The 2,298-nt window shown below is 52.6% G+C and overlaps 1 protein-coding gene across 2 annotated transcripts in view; it reads right to left on the reverse strand.

Annotated features, from left to right (window-relative positions):
• Positions 1-227: 227 nt before the first annotated feature.
• LOC104993940 (chromosome unknown open reading frame, human C17orf49) overlaps positions 228-2,298 on the reverse strand; it is a 2,491-nt gene continuing 420 nt past the window's right edge. Inside the window, exons 2-5 of one of the 2 annotated variants that reach the window (XM_010847365.1) lie at positions 1,903-2,004; positions 1,037-1,227; positions 707-811; positions 228-495 (exon numbers count right to left, since the gene is read on the reverse strand). In XM_010847365.1, coding sequence (XP_010845667.1) covers positions 491-495; positions 707-811; positions 1,037-1,227; positions 1,903-2,004 — 403 coding nt within the window. In that variant the 3' untranslated portion in view covers positions 228-490. Of the gene's footprint in view, positions 500-706; positions 812-1,036; positions 1,228-1,902; positions 2,005-2,298 lie in introns of both variants that reach the window. The other variant, XM_010847364.1, reaches the window with a different exon arrangement.

Raw genomic sequence — 2,298 nt, forward strand, 5'->3', positions numbered from 1 at the left:
CCAGAGACCCCGGAGTACGTCCTGCCTCCAGAGAGCAAAGTGGAGTCTTTGTTGCCCACGCCCAGCTCCCCTGGCTCTAGCAGCACAGAAATATTGGCACTGGGAAGAAAGCCTGCCAATATTGGCTGTGCTGCTCCAGGCAGGGTGGTGAGAGCTGCCGAGGAGGGGCTAAGCCGAGAGAGAAGTGTCCCCCGTACTCCAGTAATGTCAGGCGGAAAGCACCAGGCTGAGAGGCAGATCTTTATTGTTTTCTGTATAAAAACATCCATCAGTTGCGGGGGGACCCAGGGGTTGGGGTGCAGATGCTCATACAGGAACAGCAAGGTGGGTTGCCCCTGGCAGCCTTTCCACCCTGTCACATGCAGGCCTTGCTCAGAGTCCCAGGCGATCCACAGGTCCAGGGTGAACAGTGAGAGGGGTCAGAGGTGGAAGGCTCAGCATGAGAGCAGAGGAGGATCAGCGGAGGTCAAGAGAAGGCCAGAATCCAGGGTCAGGCTGTCTGGAACAGGAAGTAAAATGGGCCGAGATGGAGCGAGTCCCAAGTAGGACTCCCGCCTCCCCAGAGCACCTGGCTCCTTACAGACCTGACCCTTGCATGCATAGCAAGGAACTTTCTCTTTCCCAGGTCACGGTAGGGGGCTCCTGCTGAGACCCTCCCCACCATCCCCCATCCCTTCAGCTGTTTTGGGAGGAAGAGGACTCCTACCCTGGTCGAAGTTGAGTTTCTTGGTTGGAGGAGTTTCTCCTAGCCCCTCAATATCCACCAGGTCACTGTTGGCGTCCGAGTCATTCAGAGCACTGAGTGTCACATCTGGGAGGGGGGCACAAGCTAGGTACTAGGTTCCCTGATGGTTCTCCCCCCACCCCACCCACTTTCCAAAGTTCAACCTCTCCTTCCCTCCCTTCCCCACCCCAGCCAGTTTCTGGAACCTTCACTAGGAGAGGAAAAGAGATCTGTCCTCTGACCAAAGCCCAACTCTCTCACTGAACCACGGATGGACATCTAATCCCCAGGCAACAACTCCACAGCCCTCACCAGCCTTCTGTTTCTTTATGGGGGGACCCCCGGCCTCGGGGACACTGGAGCTGCTTGGTGGAGGAGCAGTTGGAGGAGGCGACAATACACCAGATGCCACCTTCTTGGGCCCTTTCTTGGGTGAATCGGCTGGAAGGGGGATACCAGAGTCTTCATATACCTTTCGTTTCACGGTGGCCTTTATCTGAGCCCTAAAGAGATGAGAGAGCAAGTTAGGAAGGAAGTCATAAAAAAGGCTTAGGGAATAAGGGGGTGGGGGCAGGGGAGATGGGCCACTCTGAAGGAACACTAGGGAGCCCCTTCATAGGAATCCAGGTGAAGGCTTCAATGACCTTTGCTAGGGTTCTTGTTTTCCTGGAAGCTTTGCAGCCAATGAGGGCAAATGGAGTATGAAGAGTGGAGTCTCTCAACTGAGGAGTGTGAAAGGCCCACCCCCTAATTCTCTTGTGGGAGAGATGTATGGATGTGGAAGGCTACCAGGTAAGCCTGGGTGACGTACAGGTTGATTGAAACTTATTAACAGATCCTGATCGACTAGTTCAGGATCATAATATCCCTGGAAACACCACAGGAGTGTTTAAAAGATCTGTATAAATAACCAGGGAATTCCTATTAGCAAATTCAGTTACTGGGTATCTTAAACTACTGGGTAACCTAAAACTAAATTCATGTAAGGTCCTGATGACCACAGCATTTTAGTAACTTCTGACCAATTGTGACAATTCTTTTATTCTTTCAGTTCTCGAGGGACTCACAGAGTAGGAAAGATATTGAGCTGGAAGGGAGTTTGAGGAAGATGGAACAAATGGGTATGGAGGAAGAAAGCTGCCCACCCGCCCTTTCTCTGCCAGCCAGCCCTCCCTCACACTGTCCGTTCCTTGATGACACAGCTGATGTGATTAAGATCGTCCCCAAATCGCTTCACAGCAGCCCTCAGCATCTCTATCTCCGTCTCCGTCCACTTGGCACTGTCAGAAGGGGAGAGGGGAATAGCGAAAGTGGGAGGAGGAGGGATGTGGAGCCAGCCCACAGGCTACGCATTCCACAGCAACCAGCCTCCTCCCTGCAATGTCCGGGGCCCCTTCCATAAAGAGGTCCTCTTTAAAAAACAAACAAAAAAATTCTTAAGGCCCTGTGGGAACCCTGAGGACTCCCATCCAAACTATAATGCAACAACCTTAGAATAAAACGGCTCCCCCATCAACGTGAAACAGCTGCTGTAAACAGCCCACTGAAACTAATTCAACAAGTGGCGGGGGCGG

Source organism: Bison bison, unplaced genomic scaffold (genome assembly GCF_000754665.1).
Source record: "Bison bison bison isolate TAMUID 2011002044 unplaced genomic scaffold, Bison_UMD1.0 scf7180017864249, whole genome shotgun sequence".
NCBI lineage: Eukaryota > Metazoa > Chordata > Mammalia > Artiodactyla > Bovidae > Bison > Bison bison.